General features: G+C 36.5%; 3 protein-coding genes across 4 annotated transcripts; 2 read left to right on the top strand and 1 right to left on the bottom strand.

Moving 5' to 3' along the window:
• The first annotated feature begins 360 nt into the window (after positions 1-360).
• On the top strand, positions 361-5,611 carry LOC116295977 (BOS complex subunit TMEM147). Its single transcript, XM_031703938.2, has 7 exons — positions 361-494; positions 645-714; positions 828-893; positions 1,768-1,873; positions 2,159-2,274; positions 3,464-3,585; positions 3,998-5,611. Exons 1-7 carry the CDS (start codon positions 418-420, stop codon positions 4,131-4,133), a joined length of 693 nt encoding a protein of 230 aa, XP_031559798.1. The 5' UTR covers positions 361-417; the 3' UTR covers positions 4,134-5,611.
• A 1,775-nt stretch (positions 5,612-7,386) lies between these two features.
• On the bottom strand, positions 7,387-7,976 carry LOC116295973 (ATP synthase peripheral stalk subunit F6, mitochondrial). Its single transcript, XM_031703936.2, has one exon. It carries the CDS (start codon positions 7,880-7,882, stop codon positions 7,574-7,576), a length of 309 nt encoding a protein of 102 aa, XP_031559796.2. The 5' UTR covers positions 7,883-7,976; the 3' UTR covers positions 7,387-7,573.
• Positions 7,977-8,050: 74 nt separating this feature from the next.
• On the top strand, positions 8,051-23,577 carry LOC116295972 (porphobilinogen deaminase). 2 transcript variants are annotated; one of them, XM_031703935.2, is made up of 12 exons: positions 8,051-8,198; positions 10,537-10,609; positions 10,687-10,736; positions 11,794-11,849; positions 12,483-12,560; positions 13,080-13,157; positions 13,841-13,916; positions 18,728-18,841; positions 20,868-20,906; positions 22,312-22,431; positions 22,913-22,966; positions 23,232-23,577. In XM_031703935.2, the coding sequence occupies exons 1-12, from the start codon at positions 8,142-8,144 to the stop codon at positions 23,496-23,498; spliced, it is 1,062 nt and encodes a 353-aa protein (XP_031559795.1). In that variant the 5' UTR covers positions 8,051-8,141; the 3' UTR covers positions 23,499-23,577. The 2 variants fall into 2 exon arrangements, with proteins under 2 accessions (XP_031559795.1, XP_031559794.1); XM_031703934.2 differs by having other exon boundaries at positions 11,794-11,852.
• Positions 23,578-25,783: the final 2,206 nt, after the last annotated feature.

Genomic DNA, 25,783 nt, shown 5'->3' with positions numbered 1-25,783 from the left:
TCTTTCTATTTAAAAAAAACTATTATAGAAATGACTTCTTATCAAACTTTTGGGTTAATTCAATTCAAAATAAGTATAATTTACTTTAAACTAAAAAATAATTTGGTTTTGACGAAAATTTTGTATATTACCCCTGGAAGTCCCGGATACATGTTGCTTTAAAAATTCGGAGCTAATTTTTGTCAAAGTTTTAGTTTAAATTAATTTAAAGATAGCATAATTTCATCTTAGATAACGAGAAAAAATGAAATTTTAAAAAGACTCCGAATTTTTATGGAATCAGTCTGTAGATTTAAGCCCTACGACATGACGTACCTTGTTTTAAAATAAGGTACCTAGTTACCAGTCCTTCACAATAGAACAAGCTGTTCTGCTTCTAGTTCTTCTTTGTGAATTTGATTTCAGATTTCGGCAAATATGACGCTTTTTCACTTCGGGAACTGTCTTGCTTTAGCTTATTTCCCTTATTTGATAGTATACAAGTGTTCTGGCATGTAAGTTTGGTGTTTTTTTATTTATTTCAAGTACAAATTCAAGTTTTAGTTCAAAGCTGAGAGTAGCGTTTGTTTAAGAAATCATTCGTCCTTTTAAATATAGAAAATGCCGGGTTTTGCAAAACTTTGATGTTATTTCTCATGATTTAGGTCAGAATATAGTGCTTTTTGGCAATGTGTGAAAGCAGGTGGCGCTTATTTAGTAACACAGCTCTGTAAGGTAAAAGATTGTCTTGATATTTATTCATTGTGACAAATTTTCTTAACCCCTCTCGGGGTGATGATTTAAATGTCACCTTTATTTTCATTCATTTGGTGGCGTTTCTTTTTCAGATGTTGGTCTTAGCTACTTTTTTTCCTACTTCAGAAGTACCACCGGATAGTATGGACTACATAGGGGTAAGAGAATGATATTATTTTTTCCCAATCATCCTATTTAGCAATTAGTTCTGGAGTCAGAATGGGCTATTGGCTCATAGGCCATGAGGGCGAGAGAACTTATTGCTTTAGTCAAATCCATTTAATCGATCAAGATATATAGATGCAAGAAAATTAAAGTTAAATCTAACTTTTTGGCTTTCAAATCTGGCACTTTTTGCTACTAGTAGGATATAACCTATAGTCTAGTAGTGGCTCATCCAATCAGAATGTAGCATTGATGATAGGCCACAAGATGGATTTAACTAGAAATCCTTACAGCACAATGCGCAAAAGTATGGCCGCATTAAATTTTAATGTATTCGCATACTCTATGCATGGGTTTTTACATTGAATTTACACATTTTGATGTGAAGCTGGCTAGTTTTACCAAGTAAGGTGTAAAAATGCTTGTTTAGCAGTCTTGTGCAAAGCCAATGCATAGAAGTATGCAAATTCATTAAATATAGTCATACTTTTTTGTGTTGCACTGTAAATGGAGGGTATCCGGTCTTTTCACTACCTTGCACTTTCACTACTTACCTAAAAGGTCAATTCGCTACTTAATAGAAGTCTATTCGCTACTTTATCTCAAAATTTTAAATATCACAATTTTGAGTCTATATCGAAAAATATAAATTGTGCAGTAGCGAAAGTGCAAGGTAGCAAAAAGACCGTAATTCAAATGGAGATGGCTTCTGTTTGTGACCCCTTACTCTTGGGTGAAGTGCCCACTTGTGTAGCCCACGTCATCTGCATTGCACAGCTCACTTTGGTAAAGATAAACAGAGCATTGTTGGTTCTCCATCATCATCATACCTCTAATTAAATCTAATTTAGTGTTATTTTCTTCCAGGAATTTCTCCGTTCAACAGTAGATTTAGCAGACCTTGTTGGGCTGTATTTAGTTATGTCAAAAGTTGCAGGGAAGGGAGACTTGAAGGTTCTTGTTGCTGGACTAGGTCAGTAACTTAAAACTTGTAGGTCTTTGTTGATCATGATAATTTTGTTTAAACATTTCAATTGCCAATCAAAATTCTGTTATGATGTTGGCTTTTATTCAATAAACTAGGTATAAGCCATGACTAAGCAAAGGTATTGGTACCCTTGCTAGACCACAATGCACCATGGTTACTAAACTCAAGCATTGTGATTGGATTGGATTGTTTTTTGTTTGTTTTTTTTCGTGGTTTTTGATTGGCTGGAGCAGAACCAATTTGTTCTAACCACAAAACTGCGTTTTATAGGCTGGGCAACTGCTGAGCTGTCCATGACTAGACTACTACCATTGTGGGTTGGTGCTAGAGGAATGGAATTTGATTGGAAATACATGCAGATGAGTTTTGATGCAAACATCAGTCTGGTAATAAGATTCCTATATTGAATAGATTGTTGGGGGACTGGACTGTAATACAATAATAATAAATGGGATTTAGCAGCGGCATTTCTACAGAGTAGAAAGGAGCAGGCGTAGCTCAGCTGGTTAGTGCGTGGCCTTCAGAGCTAGACGTCCATAGTTTGATATTCAGGAACTCCACGTCTGTTTCAACTTCTCTCTGTTCCGTGTAGCTTAATGAGCTTTAAATACCCGTAAAAAGGAGCACTGATAGTAAGAGAGGGTAGAGGGTGTACCTTCGAGCGCATTTAACATGAGCCCTTGGCTCGGGAGAACTGAGCAACTACTCCCCGCGCTATCAAAGTAAAATAAATTACCTTTTCCTTTTTTTTTACTTTTTCTAGAATGCATGGCTCTTCATCCACTGAATTCTAATTTGCATTTAGAAGTCGATTTTTGAGGAGGGAGGAAAACCGGAGAATCCGGAAAAAAACCCTCGAAGCACAGGAGAGAACCAGCGAGAAACCTATTCACATATAATCAATTTTTGGCCTTTTGTTATAAGGACATCTATTCCTTTTAAAGCTCAATATTAAATATTGATAATATATATAGAGTCAATGTCATAAACGTTGTCCACCGAAAAAAGACATTCACACATTTACACATTTAGTCATTTAGACATTTAGACTAAAAGAAATATCATGTGTTTCCTTTAACATTCTGGCATAAGACAAACGCTGAAATACCTTTCTCCATCTTAAATCCTCGCTAAGCGGTCGGGGCATTCTGGATTTTCGATTCACGAGTTGAATTTTACATTCAAAGTTCAGGCTGACGCACACGAGGCGAAGAATACATAATGAAACATGTGATATTTCTTTTAGTGTGTAAATGTGTAAATGTCTTTTTTTGGTGGACAGCGTTAATGACATTGACTGTATATTAAATATATATACAAAATGTTTGTAAACGCTATTTTGGGGCCAAAGAACAAAATATCAAATGCAACCAAAATTTAGTTTAGATTTATAATGGCTTGTACTTTGGGAAGTTGATATTTTGATCAGCAAAAAACCCTGACATTTCCATGAATATCTCCAAATAGTGGTGGTGGGAGAATATATCCCCCACCCTACCCCCCAAACTGCACCCAAGAAACAAAACAGCCCAACAGGTATAATTATTATTTGTAAGCCCTAAATATTTTTTCTAGGCTCATCATATTGCTACGGCAACATTGGTATGGTTGTGGGGCAGAACTGACCTACACAAGACATTCCTGCCTGTCGTCATGGTTTTTCTTACTTTAGGATGCTACAAACCACTTATCATTGAGTACGTATGTTAGTTCATCTTTTATTTGGGATACCTGTGGTAAGGTTAGTCAAAGCCCGAAGGGGGGGGGGGGTTATCCCATATATGGAATATACGGGGATAATCCGCTGAACAGGGTATGGTTTTTCGAGCTTCTTGTCATAAACAGGGTATGCAATTTCACTCAAATTCCAAGTTCTTCCCGATTTTCCTGTCATATTCAGGCTTTCTACTTTCGTATTGACCGAAACTGGTTATTATGGTGGTCAAAAAAAAAAACAATACGCGAGCTGACATGATAATTGAAACAGGAACTCAGTGCAATTAATTATATCTTTTGTCATAAACAGGGTCTACCAGGTCCTACCCAAATCCTGGCAGAATACCCCCCGTGGTCAAAGCCCATCTTGATCTTTTCTGTTTTGTTTTGCAGAGTACTCAGCCACACATTTGGGGTACAGTCATGGGCTCTGCTTGTTCTTAAGGCATCTTTCACCTCCTGCATAGGATTTGTTGCTCTTCAACTCTACCTCGCTTTGACTACAGATCAAAAACAGCATCGGCCATAATCACTGACTAATGATATCAACATCTTGGCAACAAATGAAGGAGTTGCACCATCACAAATAAATGCCTTGAGTGCTTACAGCACTTCTTAAGTGCTTTATTGCTGATGGAGCACAGAAAAAGCTGTTTTATTCGTTTTATTATACAGTGTTGTTAATTTTATTTTGGTATTGAATTTATTTACGCAAAAAGAAAGACAGTTGCAGGATCTAGCTGCATTTTGTATGTGCAGATGGCGTCAGCACTGTGCTCTGTTCACTAATAAAGCACAGTTTTTGACCAATCAGTGTGCGCGTACTATCCTAACTATATAATGAATGCCTTGACAGAAGGCAGGTACAACTAGCCTTTACCAAAATGAGCAAAGGACTGGGTCTAACTTAAGTTTTCAAAAAAAAAAAAAAAAATTAACCTCATCGTAAGAAAGAACAACATACAATAAGCTTGTTGAAAATTTTTCAGGATGTTTGGCTTCATGAAAACAATGTTATGAGCATTCAAACCCTGCAAAAATTACAAACAAATGCATGGTGTCTTTCACAACCATACAGCCACACATACATTCTGTATTATTACAATTAATGAACATTTTAGAATATCATAATTTTGTTACAATTGCCCTAACTAAATTAAATTTTCCATTCTTACTCGATCATAATGTGATCTTTCTTGTCGTGGGGTTTTGAGACACTTGGTTTTAATATGCTTTTTATTATTATTTAGGGCTACTTGTTTCTAAGCTGATTTACACGAGAAAGAATTCAGTTTCTTAGGGTTATTGTAGTGCCTCCTGTCATGGCTGCCATTGCATGCTGCCATCGCATTTTCTGCTAGCAGAGTCTCCTTTCTCTCCCTTCTTTTAAGCAGGGAGGAGGGAGACTGCCTATGTAGAGTGTTTTCTTTCATACTCAAAGAAACCAGTTTAAAAACCGGTTTTTAATCGGGTACATGTATTGCACATGAGCAAATGTAACACACCAAACATTTGATGAGAGCGGCTGTCAAAATTATGAAAGCTGCTTTCAAAATCATGACAGCGTTGCTAAGTTACGCCACATAGGCACGGCAGGTATAAGGTCCTCAACAGGCAGAGTCTATAGGCTCTGCTAGTAGGGAAAACGAAGTACAATATGGTGGATGGAAAAACAAAAGAATGACATATGACATTTTTCAATTTTGATGACATTGACAGCTTTGAGAGTTCTGAATTTTGGCTATGTTCTGCTGTCAATTACATGTGCACTCTAACTGGGATCATGTTTCGACAGTTGTCACTTCTGGGCTTAAAACATCGACCTAACTAGTTTCATCTTACTCATACCTTGTTTCTGGTGCAATGTATATGACCTGCAAAGCAAAAATTTGAACGGACAAGTTCCAATTCTGGTTGAACATTGTCCAATAACCACCTATTGTTTTAGGTCCTGGTTGTCGATAACATCTACTTTCTCCATTATAATTAAAATCAGAGCACAATCCCGCTGATCTGAGGAATTTTTTTTAGCCAATCAGAATAGAGAATATTTGCAAAACTAAGATGTCACTTTTCCTATTGAAATCACAAATTTCCACCAAATGAAGAAAAAAAACTGTTGCCAATGAGTGTTTGATAACAGTGACAAGATAAACAAATCGTGAGGTATATATTTTTATCATAAAGGCGGACATTTCCCTGGTCAATTTTCACAGGCTTCGTGACACCTCAATTTTTCGGCGACGTCATTTCTACATCACTATTTCAGATCAGCTGGTATAGAGATCCCCAAGTTCAGTGTGGTAGTAAGTAATGTAGCAATCCTGTGAAGGGGTAGGTGATCTATTTAAACAGGACATGACCTGAATAATATAAGGACTTGGCTGTAAACATTTGTGGTGTAACATTTTCAGCTGACATGATGATTTTGACTTGGTATTCTCCAAGAAGTTTAAGAAGAGCTTGGAAAATCTGAATACATTTTTGATAAACTAGTTTTTCCGAAATGAATTCTATAATTGAATCATCTACCAGCTTACTCATGATTTTGTAGAGGGAGGAAATCAAGGCCTGGAGAAAAACCCTCAAAACAGGGGAGAGAACTAATTGACGCCACAGCCGAGCCTGAAAATCAAACCTGAGACCCCAGAGGTGAATTAGTACTGTGTACTGGACCTTGATTGCTAATATTCAAAGACTGTTAGCATGCAAACGTGTCATGGATTCTCATGCAATTTCTGGGGGTAGGGGGTCTAAAAAATCCTCCGTTGGGGTGGGGTTATGGATTATTTCTGGAACTGTGCATTATTACTATAGGTAAATTTTATAAATCATTTCTCTAAAAGTTGGGGAGCTAGCCCCCTCCCCTTCCTGGCTCCCACATCTCTGCAATGCCTGAAAGGATGCTATTTCCAATTCCCAGCGTTGACGGAGTATGGATATTTTGTAGAACTACACATTATAACAAACTTATTTGTACTAAATCATACTAATGAAACAAAAGACAAACAATAGAAATTACACCTTTTTGTACTGTTTAGTGCAAAATACAGCTGATTCAAAAAAGGTTGGTGGACAAGAACAAAGCAAAACCATTTTTGAAATAGCAGACACTGCAAAGCATTTGCCAGACTAATCACATGGCAAGAAATTCTATTCTCCATCCTATCAAATACCCAGAACTCAGCAAGAACAAGGGGTGGGACTGTCACACTAATGTCACGGTACTGCCAGACCAATCACATGGCAAGAAATTCTATTCTCCATCCTATCAAATACCCAGAACTCAGCAAGAACATAGGTGTGGGACTGTCACACCAAGGTCACAGTACTGGCAGACCAACCACATTGTGCAGAAAAAAATTCAGCCAATCGAATTCTTAGAAAACATCACAGCAGCAGCAAAGCACACATACAGCACTGACTTTTCACAGTAATAGGAAAACTTCTCTATGCAGTTACCAAGTACAATTCAGTACAGTTTGCTACATCATCGTACTCAAACCACTAGCAATTTATTAGTATAGGAAAACGCACGATCTCGAGAACTTTTTGAAAACATCATGAGCACCTATAAATCCTGAGCTGTACGAGAAGATTATGCAAATTTTTGTTTATGATACACTCAACAAAATTGAGCAACCTAATTGGGACTCTACAGAGTTCAATTTGGGATTTAATTGTACTCCTCTTGTCCAATCAGAATTGAGTAATTTGGCTGAGTGTATTATAATTATCCCGGTATAATCCAACCCAGGGAATCCAAGAAAACAAAAAACAAATACAATCAAATATAACTTTACTCCAAGACAAAATCAACAACCTTAGAAACTTGTACAAAACAGAACATACGGTCCCAAAATCCAAGTAAATGTTGATTGCTGTAGATGTGTTCACTCCAAATTTTTCTTCAAGTTAATCAAACACAGTTTTTCCACCAAAGTTCGATCCAAAATTAATCCAAAGTTCTTATTTCTCAGCAAAATCAAACTTTGGGAATTCCTCTAAATTTCCTCCTCCAAATCGTCTCTTGATTTGCCCCATTTCTTTTTCAATCTCAGCTTCTATTTCTGGAGTAACGCCAAACAGTTTTCCACTATTCTTGCTCTTCTGTTTATAACTTTGAATCTTCTCTACGAACAGTCGTTGAACAGGGTCGGAATTCTTGTCCATTTTTGCCCAAACTACGCCACTCATTCCAATATTTCTACTCAAAATGGTTGGAGCAATAGTTGAGGTACGCTGTAGAAGCAAAGAAGACCGGAATAACGCCGCCATTATTTAATAAAATATAAATAAAGTCGACTTAAAATTATTTTCTTCAATTCAGCGTGGAAAATCCAAGATGGCGGAGGAAGGAAAGCCTCGTTCGGGTGAGTAAAATCGTCTCGTCCTAGTCTCACTCTATAGACGAGTAACGCCTGTTGATTATTAATGACCCCGAGATTTTGTCTCGTGTTCAATAGAACGACTAGACTACATTCTCGCAGAGTTTAGTTGCTTTTTAAAAGCCAAAGCTCTTTACAATCCTTCAAAAATGGGCTTGAAACATGAGGCTGGGAGCACCGTAAAGGTTGGAACTCGAGATAGTGCGGTGAGTATTGCGAGTAGTTAGCGCGATTGTAGGCGTTTCCTTCCCCTTGTGTATGGATGATTAGCATGGATTAGGTATTACAAATATGTAGACCACTGGACTGAAATTTCTTGTATGCAAAATATTATGGATAAGAACGGAGCGATAATTCGACTATAGGCGTTTTTTTGTCTTGCAAATCTATCTTGGAGATGATTTTTCTTGCAAATGTTCGAGAAGACACTTGTCGTGATGCATGCTGTGAACGTTACGTAATTTGCTTGTCGTTAGAAGACTTATCTTTCTCTTGCTAGAAAGTCAAGGTTCAATCTTCAGTTATATGTTATTTTGACTAGAAACATTGAAAAATGCATTTTCTGCGAATTCCAAGTCGATTTTGAGAGGAAAATTCATAGTTTGTTTATTTTATACCACCATTTTCGACTATTAATGCTGCTGTCTTTCTAATGTTGACACCTATGTTTTGCGCGTTGTACCGTGAAACACTTCCGAAAATTTTTGATTTTTAAAAATAATTTTTACTAGCATTGAGAACGTCAATTTGAAGGGTACTATGTATTCATTTACTCAGGGTTAGTATTCTTTATTATTCTAAAAATTATAAAAAAATAAATAATGTAAAACTTCAACGAAACAAACAATTTGTTGTTTGAACATAAATCTTCTTTGTTTCCTGATGTGTCTGGATTCGTAACGTAGTTTGGTCAAACATGTATTTGCTTATGATATAAGAAAAGGAATACTCCTTTTTTTAATATCGGTCATTTTTTGAGACAAATAAAGGCTTGCCACTAATTTTTCTGATTTATTTAAAACATTTGGATTGATTGATTGATTGAAGACTTTATTTAATGAGGGTGACACGTGACAGTAATTTTGTTAACTGATTAACTTGTGGCCCTCGAGTTTTTAGCACGGCACTGAAGATGGTCATCACCAGCGTCTTTAGTGGATCTTTTATGTCCGCCTTATACAGGGTTATATAGTATAGACAGATGCATGGGGCCTACGGTTTTAAGTCCTTCTCCAAGAAGACTTGAAGGTCTAACCATTTGCAGATATAATTACAAAGGCAGCACCTTCTTCTCAGTTATTTTAAGACCCTGAGTGTTGGTCCGGCCAAGGCTTGAACCACAACCTTCCGCACAACAGGCCGACGCTCTTACAAACTGAGCTAACCGGATGGCAGTTGGCGGTGGCGGGTGGTGGCGATAGAGTGGTTTCATAAACCCATCAGAGTGTAATAGTTATATAAACAAAATAGAAAACAAGAAAATTAGAGTATGATAGTAATAGTAGTAATAAATTATGCGTTCGGTGTGTATATAATGAAGTAGAGAGAATAAGAGAAAAATATCAAATGTCCTTGGCAGGATTCGAACCCACGTCTTTGGTATTCTAGTCCGATGTGTTAACCACTACACTACAAGGACCAACCACGCTGGTAACGCAGCCAGAATATGAAATGTAGGGTATTCGTGAGGATCCCAGAGCGATATTTTTTCTCTATAGATAAGTTGAACACCGTAAATATGTACGCAAAGAATAGACAAAGTATAGTAGTAATAAATTATGCGTTCGGTGTATATATAATGAAGTAGAGAGAATAAGAGAAAATATCAAATATCAAATGTGATAGTAATAAATAAGTAAAAGTGTACTTTATAGGTTTATGAAAACCACTCATATTGCTTCATTAGTAATGATATGTTGGCTGTTAAATTACATGGTTGATTTGTAATGTATTTCATGGCGTACTATACAGATGTAATAGGCCATTTGCAACAAGCAGTCACTTGCTGATATATAACACTTTGATAACAAATCAGTTCAGCCAAAGGGGAAGGCTCTGCTGGATGGCAAACGAACTTTAAATAGACCTTATTCGTGGTGTGACGATGTTTTCCCAATTCAGCGTGACAAACCTCTGGGGGAATGAAGAGCTATTGTTTTGAAACTCGTCGGGATATCATCGTTATTCCTTTTGTATCCTTTGGGATACTCATGAATTTTTCGATGAGTAAAAACAAAAGAAAATGAATCCCCTGGAGGTTTGTCACGCTGAATTGGGAAAACATTGTCACACCACAAATAAGGTCTATTGCTTTGTAACTTGAAATCAAAAGTATCTAATAGTGGGAAAAGCAGGCTAGACTTTCGCTCGCATATCAGCGATAATTTTCGTATGGGTTGACATTAGTAATCCAGTAAAAGTTATTTGAATAAAGATAGTCTTAATTTTTTTTGACATTCAATAACAGTAATGTGATTATATGTCCTGCGAATGGCCTCATGTTGATCATAATTTTAACTTCCATTCATATTTTTTGTTTTGCAGTTAGCAATGGTCCAAACCAATTTTATAGTTGGAAAATTGAAAGAACTAAATCCTGGAGTTTCATTTGATCTTGGTAAAGTGAGAAATCTCAGTTTTATCTTTTTAGGATTCAATAATTCATTTTTGTTTTCCATTCAATATATTTTTCAGTTTCCATGCAAACAATTGGAGATGAAGTTCTGGACAAACCTCTACCAAAGGTCAACAGTATTTTAAAGTCGTTAGATTTTCAGTGACATGATTTATTCCCATTTAATATATGAGTTACCTGAGCCCTGCCGACTCATTAGACCAGCCTGGAGGTTTTATCAGGGTTGGATTTGTGATGCCCTGACTTAGATCAGCCTAGGAATTGCATTGGGTTCAAAAAAAACGGGGGTAGTTTTTCTTCCTCTCAGTAGGACTGAGCAGTAGGCTGGTTAGGGAAAAAAATACCTCTGCCCTGAGACAATCAATGTTGAACATGTGCAGCAGTTTCCTTAGAAATGTAAGACATATTTCCGGACTGCCCAGATTCATCAAAAGCAGTTCCAAATGCTTTAGAATAAATTCATTATCCAAAATTTAAGTGAGTTTTTGAAGTATAGAAGCATGTTAAGTTTAAGCTAAATGTAAGTTTTGTTTTTTGAAAAATATCCTGCTCTTGTAATAGGTTAACACAACTAAAATAATAATACAAAATCCTTTTTTTACAAGGGTAGTACTTAATAGCCAGTGGCTAACAAATCTGTGGCCCTCATTCCCTTCCGTGATGGAATTGGAATTTTAGGAGTTGATTTTTGCAGAGGGAGGAAAACCGGAGACTCCAGAAAACCCTCAAAGCACAGGAGAGAACAAATAACTCTACTCATATACAACACCGAACCCAGCAGGACTCGAACTCAGGTCACATTGATGAGAGGCGAGCGCTTACACCGCTACGCCACCCGTGCTTGATATATAATTGACATAATTATCACATATACAAATCTGATTTTTTAATGGTTACCTAGGTTACATTTCTGGTGAGGGTTAAAAAATTTATGCTCAATGTAACGTAATATTTGGGATTATTGGTTTGCAAACCAGTTTTTCATTTGACTTACTTCCAAAAATTGGGGGGAAATTTCTTTAAAAGGAACGATCATTTCAGGGTGGCTCTCACTCTAGTGGTGTTTTTTTCTCCCCCTAACTAAAGCCATAACAGAGGGCAGAAAATGACCTCTGCAGGTTGGGTAATAAGAAAATTGAAGGTTTTTGTTGTTTTTTCCTACTTAGATTGGAGAGTCAAGTCTTTTCACCAAAGAGTTAGAAATAGCCCTTGAAGATGGAAGGTGGTAGGCTTGTTTGTCAAGCACATTTCTAATTACTAATAATATTAATTAGTAATAATATTAATAATAATAATTATTATAATGATGACCATGACGTTGATATTAATGAATACCAGCATGCATGATAATGAGCACGATGACAATACTGATGATGATTACCTGGGTGGGGGTCTGGGTGATGTTCGTTGGGTGTCAGTGACCATGCTTGACATTAACGTTAGTCTGCTAGTCTGGAATAAGTAAATCTTTACATTGGGTAGCAAAAATTAGGCCCGTAATATAGTCCATAAGCAAGTGGAGTTTTCGAAGCTCATGAAGAGTAATTATTTCATAGAGCACACTGGGAGACACATGAATATGGATATAACTCAAGCAAAGAAATTTATTTCCAAGAAAATGACACATGTTCTGAAATGGGAAAACATGAACTCTTGAACCTCTAAGTATTTTTGAGATTTTACCATGGAGATCAAACTGTTTCTGGGTTGAAAACAACTCAAAATCTTAGATCCATCCCTGGTATAACCATAATAATAATTGATAATAACTAATAAAATCATTTATAATCTTGTGTAATTTATGTATGACTCCAATGAGTTAATTAATATTGATTGTTTTTGGTGTTCATTTCAGGGCTGATTTATTGGTGCACTCGTTGAAGGATCTCCCAACCAATCTCCCCCCTGGCATGGCAATCGGCGCTATATACAAGTAATTGACTTATCAGTTATTATGAATTAATGTTAATTTTTGATTGCAATAATAATGTCACCTCGGGTTTATAATAGTGTAAGAACCCAGGGATTGCTAAATACATGGGACTCACTTCACTTGTGTTGTGAGGGATTCCTGAATATTGATCGACACCCACAACACAATGCTTAGGAAACCCAATTATTTCAATTTAATTCAGATATGTAAGTCAGAGAAACCAAATTTTTTAAAGTCCTAGTTTAAACTTGGAACCTGTCTTCAGTCATTCTTTCTGCTATAAGATTATAGTTGTGCAGTCATAAGAAGAGATAACTAGCTAAAAACTACAGTAGTGTGAGCTGCGTCGGTGTTTCTAATGAAACAGTAATGATAAAAGGGTAAAAGATATACACTGTGAAAAGATGAAAAAACTTACTGATGTTTCGGACGCTAGTCCTTCGTTGGAGTAAAAAAGTTGTGCAGTCAAATAGGAGTAGTTTTTGGCCTCGTTATGTCATTCTCTTATTTTATCCATAGGAGACAGGATCCTCATGATGCTCTTATCCTTCATCTAAAACACAAAGGGTTAAAACTGCAGGATCTTCCTGCAGGAAGGTAGGATATTGGTTACCCTGTGGCGTGTTAGAGATGGGAATGGTGGTGATGATGGTGGTGATGATGGTGATCATTATCTGATGACGTAGTAATGATGATGATGGTGGTAATGATGATAGTAATGATGATGGTGATGGTGGTGATGATGATGGTACTGATGATAATGGTGATGATGACTGTGATGTTGGTGGAGATGATAATGGTATTAATGATAATAGTACTGATAATGGTGATGATGATAGTGATGATGGTGGTGGTGATAATGATGGTGATGGTGATGATGATGGTACTGATGATAATGGTGATGATGATAATGATGATGATGTTGGTGGAGATGATTATGGTATTGATGATAAGAGTACTGATAATAATGATGATGATAGTACTGATGATGATGGTGGTGGTGATGATGAAAGTGATGGTGGTGAAGATGAAAGTGATGGTGGTGAAGATGAAAGTGATGGTAATGGTGATGATACTGATGATGGTGGTGATGTTGCTAACGGTAATAATGAAGATAATAGTGATGGTAATGATGGTGGGATGATAGTGATAATAATTGATGATGATGATGTTGGTGATTATTATTATTATTTATGATTATTATGTCACTAGAAATGACACTTGAGATTGCATTGTTGATGATTAAAACATACCTCTTTCTATTTCCTGGAATATTTCAGTGTTATTGGTACCTGTTCTCTTCGTCGGATTGCACAGCTGACTCGGAAATTCCCTCATTTGAAGTTTGAGAATGTCGTATCCTTTGATAGATGTTTGTAACCATAACGACAATGACATACTTTATTTTGTGCAGTTTTTAATATTTACAAATGAATACAAGGGTTATTAGTTTCATATACTATGCACAAGCTAACTGTATTAACATAAAGCTGATGATGGTGATGATGATAATATATGCATGATGATGATGATGGTGATGATGATTGTGATTATGGTGATGATAATGATATATGATAATGATGATAATACTTCCGGCGCCTAACATGGCAGCCACATATTCTTTGTCTGTATATACGTTATTGTTTTTTATGGTTTGTCGCTGTTATGTAGTCCCTTTTTCTTATATTGATAATTATAACATTAATCGTCATTTGGATCTTGAAAGAAGTAAATCTCTGCACTTTGGTTTAGTGATTAATTCAGTGGTTTCAAGTTCATCTCCCTGGAATGTTTGTCAGTTAACTTCGTTTCGTCTCAAATCTGGTTTCTACAAGTCTCGTATTGCCGTTGGAAAAATATCTAAGCATGGTTATACTTCATTATCTATTCCTGGTCATGATCCTCCAACTGATATTACTATTTCTATGGATATTCATCGTAATCCTGGCCCTTCTTCGTTTAACTCTGACCTCAAGACTACGGTTCAACGACTTCATATGGTTCATCACACTAATAATTATCATCGTTTATTGGATACGCCTCGTCTTTCTTTACAACATTTAACATCTACACCTGTGTTATCCCATGTCTTTTATGGCCATAACAGAACATCGGTCCTTAATTACAATAAAGAAATCCTGGATTCCACAGCTGGAAATTCAAATCTTAACCGTCAACTGCCGTTAATAACATACTCAAGAGCAAATCTTTTCGAACTTCGCCGTAATACAAAAGCTCCTTCATCTTGCTGCTCCTCTGCTCTTAAGGAATTAAAGCTTTTTCGATTTCGTGGCAAGCGAGGTGGTCATCGTACAGATCGTTCTACAATTTCATCATCACCTGCTTCAACAACAAACATTAAAATTCCTGCATCACTTGAACCTGCTTCAATTTCTACCTCAACTGCAAACTACATGAAATTTTGTCTCTTAAATGCTCGTTCAATAAACAATAAATCTCTTTTAATTAAGGATTATGTTGTTGAAAGAGACATCGATATTCTCGCTATAACTGAAACCTGGCTAAAAAATACTAATTCTGATTTTATTGTGCGTGATATTTGTCCTACTGGTTATTCGTTTTGTCATGTTCCTCGTCAAAATCGTACTGGTGGAGGTGTTGGCATAATGTATAAAAATAGCCTGAAAATCAATCATCATGTAACAATGTCTCACACGTCTTTTGAATTTATGGAAATGCTACTTCATCATCAATCGTCTACTTATCGTATTGTTATTGTTTATCGTCCACCCTCTTCAAATAGCTTGCTATTTAATGATGATTTCACTACTCTCTTGGAACGACTGGTTACATCTTCTGGCAAACTGGTAATTTCTGGAGATTTTAACTTTCACATCAATGACACTAAAGATAATAATGCTAATCGCTTTATGGATTTACTCGATTGTTTTAATCTGACTGTCCTTGATCCTGTTTCACCTACACATAAAAGTAATCACGTTTTGGATCTAACCATTACAAGATCTGATGAAAAATCTGTGACCAACCTTACTGTACACGATCCTGTTTTATCTGATCATTATGCTGTTCATTGTATGTTATCTGTAAACAAGCCTCTACTTCAATCAAAAAGCATTTCTTATCGCAAGCTTCGTGCAATAGATGCTGATTGTCTCCAACAAGATATTATGAACTCTGCACTATATCAATGTCCTGCTACTCAACTATCTGATTTGTGTACTCAATATGACTCTGTTTTATCGTCTATTTTAAATAAACATGCTCCTTTACGTTCTCAATCCATCTCCCTTCGCCCAAGAGCTCCATGGTATACTGACGAAATTCAAATTAATAAAACAAAGCGTCGTAATCTAGAAAGACGTTGGCGACGTTCCAAATTAGAGGTTGACCGTGAATTATATGTTGATCAATGTAATGTTGTTAAAAAACTGATTTTTGATGCAAAAATGAATTTTTATTCTAATTTGATTACTGATGCTGGTTCTAACAGTAATGATCTATTCCGTTCTATTGATCGATTGCTACACCGTATACCTGAGAAAAAACTACCAACCTCAACTTCATCCACAGATCTAGCTAACAATTTTGTTTACTTCTTTAAAAACAAAATCGTTAACATCAGAAATGGCTTCGTTCCTATGTCACATCTTTCAAATGATTTCTCTTATCTGGATTCACCTAAACTGGATTGTAAAATTGATTCATTTTCGCCTATCTCTATTGATGAATTATCAGCCATTGCGAAAAAGATGTCATCTAAATCCTGTAGTCTTGATCCTTTTCCTGCAAGTCTCCTACTTGGACATTTTGGTGCATTACTGCCTACTATATGTGAAATCGTTAACCTGTCACTTCAAACTGGTGTTGTTCCATCTTCTCTTAAAGTTGCTGTTTTAAAACCGTTACTGAAAAAACCATCTCTTGATCATGAAATTTTTGGAAATTATCGCCCTATCTCTAATTTAAAGAATATCTCCAAGATTATTGGAAAAGTCGTTTCCCTTCAGCTAAATGATTATCTGTCTCTGAACAATCTCCATGAACCATTGCAGTCTGCATACAAAACATTTCATAGCTGTGAAACTGCTCTTCTTCGAGTACAAAATGATATCCTCCACTCCATTGACAATCGTTCTTGTGTTGCCATGCTACTCTTGGACCTATCTGCTGCATTTGACACAGTTGATCATCAAATTCTTCTAGATCGTCTCCATACAAAATTTGGCATTTCTGGCATAGCTCTTCAATGGTTTAAGTCCTACCTCACTGATCGCTTTCAATTTGTTTCCATTGATGATTTTTCTTCTGAAGCCCTTCAACTTGATTGTGGCGTACCTCAAGGTTCTGTACTTGGTCCTTTGTTGTATCTCCTTTATACTTCTCCAGTAGCTGATATCCTCCGAATACACAGAATGTCTTTCCACCTTTATGCTGATGACACTCAATTATATATTCCTTTCTCCTGTAATGATGATTTGTCCCTTAATGATTCCATGAATCTGATTGAAAACTGTCTATCTGATATTGATGCTTGGATGACTACAAATAAATTGAAACTAAATAAAGGCAAAACTGAATTCCTGTTATTTTCTTCAAAGCACAGCCCACAGTTAACTCTTCCTTCTCTTCAATTTGGTTCTGATGTGATAATGCCCTCAATGCATGCTCGGAACATTGGTGTCATATTTGATACGCATCTTACTTTGGTTCGTCATGTGAATAATATTTGCAAGTCTTCTTTTTATCATCTCAGAAACATTGCTAAAATAAGAAAATACATCTCTTTGAAAACAACTGAAACTCTCGTCCACGCGTTCATATCCTCCAAACTCGACAACTGTAACTCTCTGCTCTTTGGCTTACCAAACAAACTCTTAGATAAACTACAATCTGTACAGAATGCTGCTGCCAGAATAATCACTCTTTCCCATAAACATGACCACATTACACCTATCCTCGTTAATCTGCATTGGCTACCAATTGAATCTAGAATCAAATATAAAATCCTATTACTTACTTTTAAAGCTCTTCATGGCCAATCTCCTATCTATATCCGGGAACTCATTTCAGTGTATAAACCGAACCGTAATCTTCGTTCTGCATCACAAGTTCTTCTATCAGCACATTCTTATAATCTTAAATCTTATGGTCATCGCTCCTTCTCTGTGGCTGCTCCTGAACTCTAGAACTCACTTCCAATATCTCTCCGAAATGCATCAAGTCTAGCCTCATTCAAAACTGAACTTAAAACTTATCTCTTCAAATTAGCATATTCTTTGTAAATAATTTTATTTTGTCGTTGTCTTTGTCGTTTGCTTACTAGCGCTTAGAACAGATTTGTATTTGCGCTTTATAAATAAATATTATTATTATTATTATTATAATATACAATGATGATGATGATAGTGATGGTGATGATAATGGTGGTTATGATGTTGGTGATTATGATGATGATGGTGATGATGATAATATATGCATGATGATGATGGTGATGATGATTGTGATTATGGTGATGATAATGATATATGATAATGATGATAATATATAATGATGGTGATGATGATTGTGATTATGGTGATGATAATGATATATGATAATGATGATAATATACAATGATGATGATGATAGTGATGGTGATGATAATGGTGGTTATGATGTTGGTGATTATGATGATGATGGTTATGACAATGGTCATGATGATGATGGTGATGATGATAATATATTCATGATGATGATGGTGATGATGATTGTGATTATGGTGATGATAATGATATATGATAATGATGATAATATACAATGATGATGGTGATGGTGATGATAATGGTGGTTATGATGTTGGTGATTATGATGATGATGGTTATGACAATGGTCATGATGATGATGGTGATGATGATATATGATGATGGTGATGATGATTGTTGTAGTGTTGGTAGTGATGATGATGCTGACAATGATAATGGTGATGGTGGTGAATGATAGGAATGATATTGATGCTGATAATGGTGGTGATAATGACGGTGATGGTGGTGATGATGATAATGGGGTTTCATTATCATGATATGATCATGGTGATAATGATATATGACAATGATGATGATAATGCTAAGGATACTGTGGCAGATGATGATGATAGTTATTAACATATTGGCCAAAAAGTTCAACAACTTCTTAACCAAATACTTAAGAGAGGAAACCTGAATACCAGACTGAGAAAACTTGATGAGAATGGACTATATGATGCCCTCATCCTGGCTAAAGCTGGTTTGGATAGGTTGGGCTGGAAGGACAGAATAGACCAGGTAATGCAGGATGGGTCCACACCTACCAGCAAACTGCAAATAATGTAAATAAAAAACTTGCCAGCATGCTGTGTGCATTTATGAAGAAATGCAGGGATGGGGATAGACAGGAGACGTGTTGGGAGTCGGGGGGGGGGGTACGCCCCTATATTCACTATACGGGGACGTGCCGCTAAACAGGATATGGTTTTCAGCTATTCTGCTCTGGAACAGGGTATATAAAATCGTGCTCGCTCTGGGACAGGGTATATGAAATCATGCTCTCTCCTCTCTGGAACAGGGTATCCATTTTCGCAATACCGGAACAGGTTAGGATTTTCCACGATTTTACTCTGGAACAGGGCCAGGGTTCAGTGGGCTCAACGGCACATCCCTACCCTAAATGGGAAAGAGTACCACCCCCCTCCGGGGTTTGAAAAAGCATGACGCTTAGCGAAGTGCTTCTTGACACTACTAAAGGCTTCTGCCAATATCCAAGTGCTTTATAACTTCACACAGCACAGCAAGTTATTTATTTATTTATTCTTAAATAGAAAAAATAAAAATAAAAAACAAATAAGATTACTTATTAATTTGGATACAAATAACAAAATTGAAATAGTGAGCACATGCTGTCGGCTCTCATCATGAACACGCTCCCAACCAATCGGAATGCAAGATTTATATCAATTTTTTAACGATGTATTCTAATGGTAGATTAAATTGGTTTTACTACAGAATACACTGTAGTGTGGAAATGCAAGAAAAACAACGTTATTGTCATGCCCACAAACATTAAACGTTAATGTCTCAAAACATTACGAATGTTGTCTACATTCCTTAGTGGAAACCTCCTGTTAAAAGATACTGTATCCATCATTTGGACATTTATATGAATCATTCAAGTAAATGCCCTATGTAGTGTTTACAACCATTTAACCAATTTCCTCCAATTGTTTGTAGTATTTCCTCATATTTACCACGATTTTCGTCATCTAGCCATCAAAATGGTGCGGACTCATGAAGCATAGCCGAGTGAGTCCACAACATATTTTGATGGCTAGATGACGAAAAAAGTGGTAAATAAGAGAACATACGATGGAAAACTGGAGAAAATTGACTTTTTACCACAGAAAATTAACAATTTTACTACGAAAACAAGGGTAAAATTTAAAAAAAGTTTTCAAGCTTGCACGTGATTTGCTGGTGTAATTTATTGGTATGTCCTCCTATCTCCCACGGCTCTAGACCAATCAAAGAGGGAGAAAATTCACAAATGTGGTAAAATTTGTATCACATTGTGTATTTTAATAATGTGTAGACTAAGGTTTCAGAATTTCCATATTGTCAAGATCTTTCACCAATTGAATATTCAAGTTCTCCATTGCGCAGCTACATAATGTAATTTATTATATAGATATTGATGAAATGCCAGGTTTTCTCTAGTGTCGAAAACTTGATATCTTTCACAAGTGGAAGATACCATATCATTCATACGTGAAGATATCGCTGTTGAATCGGCTTGCTATTTTAATAAAGAATTTTTGAGCTTTTGTTTTATTTAAGTTTCATCGATATCTATATAATAAACAGAACATTACATGGCCGCTTGGAGATACGAATTTTATCTTCTCGTGTTCAATTGATACGTATCTCACTCGTTCGCTGTGCACACTCGAAGATAAAATTCATATCTCTGCATGCCCATGTAATATCCTCTATATATTATTTAGTATTAGTATAAGTACTCAAGTGTTTATTGAAAATCCCGCGCGCTGATTGGTCAAGAAACTCAGTTTATCACCCCATAATCACCTCCTGCGACAATCCAAATTGGTGGCAATCGCTTTTGCCTTCCACGGGTTTTGCTCTCTGTTGTGAATGTTTTATGCACAATTAAAACTAAAAAAACTTGAAACTAGAGTATTTAGGTCTTGGTATACAAAATATGCAATAAAACGTTCACCAACCTTTTATGAAATATTGTGAATATTTAAGGACTTTTTATTCTACTGTAATAAAAGATTTCATGTTGTTATGTTTTCAGGTCATCACACCAGATGAATGTTTGTATGCCGTCGGACAGGTAATGAGAAGCATGTTTTATCACCGTAGATTTTATGTCACCATGGGAATTGCATATCACCATGGGAATTGCATATCACCATGGGAATTGCATATCACCATGGAAATTGCATATCACCATGGGAATTGCATATCACCATGGGAATTGCATATCACCATGGAAATTACATATCACCATGGGAATTGCATATCACCATGGGAATTGCATATCACCATGGGAATTGCATATCACCATGGGAATTGCATATCAACATGGAAATTGCATATCACCATGGGAATTGTATATCACCATGGGAATTGAATATCACCATGGGAATTGCATATCACCATGGAAATTGCATATCACCATGGAAATTGCATATCACCATGGAAATTGCATATTACCATGGGAATTGAATATCACCATGGAAATTGCATATTACCATGGGAATTGAATATCACCATGGAAATTGCATATCACCATGGAAATTGCATATCACCATGGAAATTGCATATCACCATGGAAATTGCATATCACCATGGAAATTGCATATTACCATGGGAATTGAATATCACCATGGAAATTGCATATTACCATGGAAATTGCATATTACCATGGAAATTGCATATCACCATGGGAATTGAATATCACCATGGAAATTGCATATCACCATGGGAATTGCATATCACCATGGAAATTGCATATCACCATAGAAATTGTATATCACCATGGAAATTGCATATCACCATGAAAATTGCACATCACCATAGAAATTGCACATCACCATGGAAATTGCACATCACCATGGGAATTGCATATCACCATGGAAATTGCATATCACCATGGAAATTGCATATCACCATGGAAATTGCATATCACCATGGAAATTGCATATCACCATGGAAATTGCATATCACCATGGAAATTGCATATTACCATGGAAATGGCATATCACCATGGAAATTGCATATTACCATGGAAATTGCATATTACCATGGGAATTGCATATCACCATGGAAATTGCATATTACCATGGGAATTGCATATCACCATGGAAATTGCATATCACCATGGGAATTGCATATCACCATGGAAATTGCATATCACCATAGAAATTGTATATCACCATGGAAATTGCATATCACCATGAAAATTGCACATCACCATGGAAATTGCACATCACCATGGAAATTGCACATCACCATGGAAATTGCACATCACCATGGAAATTGCATATCACCATGGAAATTGCACATCACCATAGAAATTGCACATCACCATGAAAATTGCTCATCACCATAGAAATTGCATATTACCTTATCAACATGACAAAATATTGCCTTTTTATTAACCTTGTTGTCATGGCAATCGTTTGGGAATGGTTACCATAATATTTCGTCACCATGACAACATATTTCTTTACTAGGGTGCACTGGCAGTGGAGTTAAACATTAAGGACAGCAAGACGGTTGCTATGATAGCAGAGCTCTACGACTTTGAGACCGCTGTGGTTTGTGCTGCTGAACGAGCCTTCCTCAGACAGCTGGTAAGAATGCTTTCACTTTTAGGTGTGTGGAAATCATGGGTGGCATCCCAGTATTGCATGTGCAGCTAACCTCTGAGGTCCAGAGCTTGGTTCCTGGACTCAGCATCACGTGAGAAGAGCTTGTCACGTCTCTCCCTTGATTCGAGGATTTTTCTTAGTTGAAAGGATTTTTCTTAGTTGAATCAGCCCAGAGGTTGTTTGAGGGTTCAATCTGTGAGTTAGCCGTGCCCTGACTTAGATCAGCCCAGAGGTTGTTTGAGGGTTCAATCTGTGAGTTAGCCGTTCCCTGACTTAGATCAGCCCAGAGGTTGTTTGAGGGTTAAATCTGTGAGTTAGCCATGACTTGACTTAGATCAGCCCAGAGGTTGTTTGAGGGTTCAATCTGTGAGATAAATAAAACTATATGCTGGCTCGACTAAAGGCATCGTTTAAATTTTGAGGAATTTAGAAGTTCAAATGGTTTGATTTTACGTATTTTCAGGAAGGTGGTTGCAGTGTTCCCGTGGGAGTTGAAAGTGTTTTTAAAGATAACAAGGTACTCTCCTTCTTTCACTGTGATCGGATTGTAAAGGGTTTCGCCAGTCTTTTTTGATTGGTTTAGCAGAAAGCCATTTGAAAAAGCTCGACACATTGACACTTAAATGGCTTCCCTAACCAAGCACTGTGATTGGATGGTAAAGGGTATGGAATCCATTTGAAAACGCACGACACATTGACACTCAAATGGCTTTCCTGAAGCTCGCTTGAAGTTCAATTTCCCGTTTCTCAAACGAATTTTTCTTCTTTTGTTTAATTTGTAGTTGACTCTAACTGGAGCAGTATTGAGCCTCGACGGTAAAAAGTGTGTCCAAGAAACCATGACCACGGACATCCCACCAGTTAACGAAGACAAAAAAGGCAACCAACCGACACTAGGAGTGTCCTCAATTCTCATGCCTTCGCACATGTACGATGCTATGCATCAGGGGGAGGAACTTGGGCAAAATTTGGCCAAAGATTTGATTGCTAGGGGAGCTGACGTAATTCTTGCACAAGCAAAGCTTGAAATATCCACGGATCCAAAATAATTGCAAAAATCACAGCAACGCGATAGTTAGTAGAGTTATTTTTAAGGAATGAGTAAATAAATTGCTTTATTTCTTTAAAGACGTCTCTTTTTATTCTACATTTTTTGGTCAGACACGAAGCATTCAATCGAGGCTGGATTCAAAGGATTATTCAAATTAGAACCTTCCAGCCTAGGTTGAATGCTTTGTGTTTAAACGGTTAACAGAAATTTGGAAAGTAGTGAATATGAGAAAAATAGGCCCAATAGGCTCAGTAATCACGTACTGATTAATTCACTGAGAGCAAATGAATGAACATCTCGATTCCCATGGGTGAAATATACTGGTGAGCAAACAAACTTTCTACAACCTGTTTTGAGAGATCGTAATAAAACTGCATTTCGTAACACACTGATAAGACATCGTTTCATTCATCTTTTTACACAGGGAACCTGGCTATATATATTTTTTGCTTTTTTTAGAAAAGTAACTTTGCTCTTTGTGGGTTTCCTGTGTTGTGATCGGTTTCCCATTACATAAGTTGTAATCAGATCTGCGCTGTGATCAGATCTGCGCTGTGATCAGATCGGCACTAAACTGACAGCCGATTAAATTCAAATCAATAACCGTTGGTGTTTTGTTTCTTATGGGTTGCCTGTGGTGTGTAACGCACTTTCTAGTAAGCAGTCAAAAGACTTCTTCTTTTGAGTGTTTACTAGAGAGTGCGTTACCAACGGTTATTGATTTGAATTTAAACGGCTATCAGTTTACAGCGCAGATCTGATTACAGCGCAGATCTGATTACAGCGCAGATCTGATTACAGCGCAGATCTGATTACAGCTTATTGTAATGGAAAACCTATCACGACACAGGAAACCCAAAAAGAGAAAAGATACTTTTCTAAAAGAAGTAAAAACAAATATACCGTAGCCGGGTTCCCTGTGCTTTTTACAAGTAGCTAAACATCGCCCATTTAAAATAAAAACAAAAAAGTTGCTCTCCAGTACAGACACGTGACCGTTAACTGCAAAAAGGGCCTATTAGTTGTTAAGAGTTCAAAACTTGATAAGGGAATTTAAACGGGGATTCTGAAAACGACTTTAAAAACCCAAAAATCCTTACAGCTCCGGTTCCCACGGATAATTGTTTCAAGGAAAGGTCGCAGTTGTCGCGCACAGCAAAACTACTTAAAATCATTTTGTTTTTGGCGTTTGATCCTTGAATTTTCCGAGTGTAGTAGTGTAGACATATTTTCTCCAGAAAATATAGTTTAAAAACATTCTCGTATCCAGACCCTTCTCGTTTCTAAACGTATAGTATTAAGTAAAAATTTTTAGTGTAAAGAAAACTTTGTTTCTGAATAATTCAAAAAATTCCTGAATTTTATTTCTCGTACTGTAAATGTAGACAATTTAGTATGCCTTTACAGCGGTTTTCCATATTCTGGAACTCCGACATTCAACGGCTTGTTGGGAAGTTGGTTTTTTCACTGCCGCCAGTCAAGAACATAAAAGGTACCGACTGATTATGTTTGATTGACGGCAGCGAAAGGCTAAATTTCGGCGTGCGGCTCGTAGACACAGAGTTCACAGAATATGGAAAACCGCGGTAAAGGTTTACAATAGATTTATATGCTTTTTAAATTATTATAATTCCTACCTATTGTTAATATAGCTATTAAGCGAGTCCATAGTCCATGCGAAAAAAGGCGTGTCCCTTGAGATACCTTAGTCAATCAGTTATATAGAAGACTACAACTTTCACTAGAAAGAGTACATCAAAATTTGTGATCCGTCAAAAATTTCGGTATGGTAACATTAAATGATTAAAAGCTACAGCTGTTTGAAATTAGAAAGGTTGTACGGAAACGACAACCAAGGGCCTACCAACATCGCTATCATGTTTTTGAAACATTTCAAATGCTTATCACTCTTCAGGGATTTAATATATGTTCTAAAACTCATGAATAATTAATGAGGAGAAAACAAAGCAGATCTCTACTGTGACGGTGGTTTGGAAATGTGTTCTTAATTTGCATTAAATTTCGTAAACTTTTTCTTTGATTTTCTCCAAGAATTATTCATGAGTTTGAGAAGTAATTAGAAACACCACAGGTAGCCCAAGCTTGGTTTCTGTGGTGTCCTATTATAAGGAAATGTATGGAGATTCATCAAAAATTTCAATAAAATCATTGAAACGTTAAATAAGGCCTCGAAATTTCACCCGATCATTGAGAAATAGCACTTCTTTGGCTCTGCGTGGTTATTTTTTGAATTTAGCCAGTTTTAAGATTTTTTCCCCCACC

Source organism: Actinia tenebrosa, unplaced genomic scaffold (genome assembly GCF_029948245.1).
Source record: "Actinia tenebrosa isolate PJP-AT-01 unplaced genomic scaffold, QUT_ActTen_1.0 PGA_scaffold0__85_contigs__length_37466705, whole genome shotgun sequence".
In the NCBI taxonomy this organism is placed as follows: domain Eukaryota; kingdom Metazoa; phylum Cnidaria; class Anthozoa; order Actiniaria; family Actiniidae; genus Actinia; species Actinia tenebrosa.
This window is presented reverse-complemented; position numbering and strand designations above follow the sequence as displayed.